At 44.6% G+C, this 2,654-nt stretch overlaps 1 protein-coding gene across 1 annotated transcript; it reads left to right on the top strand.

Annotated features, from left to right (window-relative positions):
* The first annotated feature begins 468 nt into the window (after window positions 1–468).
* PRR32 (proline rich 32) lies at window positions 469–2,351 on the top strand. Its single transcript, XM_059679655.1, has 2 exons — window positions 469–594; window positions 1,356–2,351. Exons 1-2 carry the CDS (start codon window positions 575–577, stop codon window positions 2,233–2,235), a joined length of 900 nt encoding a protein of 299 aa, XP_059535638.1. The 5' UTR covers window positions 469–574; the 3' UTR covers window positions 2,236–2,351.
* The last annotated feature ends 303 nt before the right edge of the window (window positions 2,352–2,654 follow it).

Raw genomic sequence — 2,654 nt, 5'->3', positions numbered from 1 at the left:
CCGGAATCGAACCTGGGACCTTTCAGTCCGCGGGCCGACGCTCTATCCACTGAGCCAAACCGGTTTCAGCCTCAAAATGGAAGTTTAAATGAGAAGATTAGACATGGAATCGTGCTCAATGTTTGTATTTCCAAACTCAAAGAAGAAACATGACAACTGTCTTTCCTAAGTAAAACTTCAGGTGTAACTTTTTACAAAAGATCATGACTCCATGCTTCTTCTAAAACCTTGAAATGATTTGTCTTTCCAACTGGACTGCAACCGGGCTAAGGGGGCTGAATGTCTTTACCATCCATCTACTACTGTACAAAAAAGGAATCGTACATTTAGCTTCAGTGTCACAGATTTATACTCTCCCCCTCCCCGCTCATTGTTCTGCCCCTGTTACCTAGCAACAGGTTACCTCAGCAGGAGAACACCAAGCCTAGAACAAAGCAGTTGTTCCCTGGCTTCATTCGCGTAGCCGAGCTGCTGTAAGGCAGACGCGGAAGATATCGCTCCAGACCGAGTTGGCTTGTGTGGGCGTGAGGCCGGTTTTCTCCATCCTCTCCGGCTTTCCTGATCGAATTTCTCCATGGCTTGTATTGAGAATGTGTAAGTACAAAACTGAGTACAACTGAATTGTTTTCCTGTGTAAGTGGGACGTAGGCAGTGGGTCGGAGGTGGTGTGGGAGGGGATCCCAAATACTTGTAGGTTATAAACTCAGGTAGTAAGAATACTGAATTTAAGGGTGGCGGTTTTTAAAAGGAATTTCAAAACAGAAGTTATAAATCCTTTGTCTGAATGGTGGGGTTTAAACACGAGGAAATTCATACTCTAGGGTGCGGTATGAGTGGAATGAAATCAAATTTAACAAAATTCCGTGTGACTGTTGAATGATGCTGCATAAAGAGGAACAAACCACAGTGTTTTAACATAACTAACCTTTCTTCGGCTTCTGTGGAGAGAAAACATGTTTCCCTCTCAAGTGTCCTGAGCATGCCTGCCAGAATCTGAATGCTAGGTTTAGTGGATCATTGATCCTACTGGGACTGTAAGAGCTGGTGTTTCCTATGGCATACCTTACACTGTAGCCCTTAAAGAAGCTATCTGGGTCTTCTAGTCTTCCTTGCTGCCTTGAGGAGGTGGGGAAAGGGGGGATGGGGTGGAGCCACAGGTTAGTTAAAAGGCTAATCACAGAGCCTGGTGCCAAAGAGGTCGAGTTGTAAAAGTGTTTTCTGACTACACATGGGAAGAGATAGAACTCTCTCCTTTTCCCTGGTGTATTCAACGAGTTCAATCAATCACCTATTTCAAGATTTCCTGATTGCTGCATTTTCATTTTTATCAACTTATTTATTTCTATCTTTGCAAGCCTTGAAGAACATGCTTCTTCACTCATAGCAATGACTGTAGATGAAAATGTGAAACCAAGACCAGACCCCAACAAACTCCTCCAGTGTTCAAGTACCATGCTGAAGGAAGAGGCGGAATCCTGGGGCAAACCTCGTAGACCTTTGAGACCTCCTCTCTATGTGCCACCAGAACTGACAAGAGGGCAACTGGAGGGCCCCAGGGAGAGAAGAGGATCCCGCATTCCTGTCAACACTTCGAGAGCTCTCCAACACCCATACGGGTCACCACTTGCTGCTGCGAAAGGGTCCCTAGCAGCAGCAGAAGTAAATAGTTCTGTGGGGTTGGCAGGCTGGGGCCAGATGGGACAAGATCCTATTAATGTGTCCCAAAAATTCCCTGGCCGCTCTCCCTCAGTGATGATAGAGGGGACAAGGGTCAGCAATGAGGGCGCTGACAGTGGTGTCAATAAGGCAAAGTTCCATTCGGTTTTGCAACAAGGTCAAGGGTTCTTTCCACTCAGGAGGCCACTAACAAAATATCCTCCACCTATCCCCACTATTAGATCAGGGATAAATATGGAGGTGCCTCCAGTAAATGTGAAAATGGCTGGCAATGAAAAGATGGCTCAAGCTGCTTTCCCACTGGGAGGCCGATGGAACCCCATGAATAATTGCCCAAGGCCTATCATCATGCCTGCTAATGTTGAACGTGTAGGTTGGTTCACTAATGGTCCTTGCTTCATACCACCTGGACCTTCGAATTCCCACCCATTACTCAATTTACCTTTGTCTTTTTCTCCTCCCCCAATGCTCCGTCCCCCACTGCTTCCCTATTTTGGCAATTTCCCTTCTAGTGAACTGCCACCTACTCCATTCTTAAACAGAGAGAACAAATCATAAAAAAAGAAGGGGAAAGTAAAAAAGTGAAGGGGGAAAGGTGAAAGCTATTGAAATGTATTTACATTTGAAACCCTCTACCTTCTTATTCTCTGTTAAGCAATAATGTGCCTTACATATGTGGATATTCAATAAAGATCCTAAAGATGGAAGTGTTGTGAATCATTTTTATAAACACCACTCTGGTAGTCTAAACCTTGGATTCTGTTTTCTGTTTTAAGGAAATTAAATCAGTAATGTTCCAAAGTTTTCTAAGTAGTTTAGTTGGCTCCCCATCACTGGCTTACAGCTGTGTGACTGTGTAGAGGGCCCATTGGAATCTTTCTAGACTTGGCCAAGTCTAGGGTGGGGAATTCCTACCTACTTAAGATTACAGGGTTTTCTCAGAGTAGGGTAGGTGTATTAAGATAATAAGGTCCATA

Source organism: Myotis daubentonii, chromosome X, assembly GCF_963259705.1.
Source record: "Myotis daubentonii chromosome X, mMyoDau2.1, whole genome shotgun sequence".
Lineage (NCBI taxonomy): Eukaryota > Metazoa > Chordata > Mammalia > Chiroptera > Vespertilionidae > Myotis > Myotis daubentonii.
This window is presented reverse-complemented; position numbering and strand designations above follow the sequence as displayed.

What these genes read in the sequence shown, in the direction of transcription:
- PRR32 (XM_059679655.1), top strand. Translation starts at nt 575, where the DNA reads ATGGCTTGTATTGAGAATGT. An exon ending in ATGGCTTGTATTGAGAATGT is followed by an intron (nt 595 to 1,355) that starts GTAAGTACAAAA and finishes TATCTTTGCAAG; the next exon opens with CCTTGAAGAACATGCTTCTT.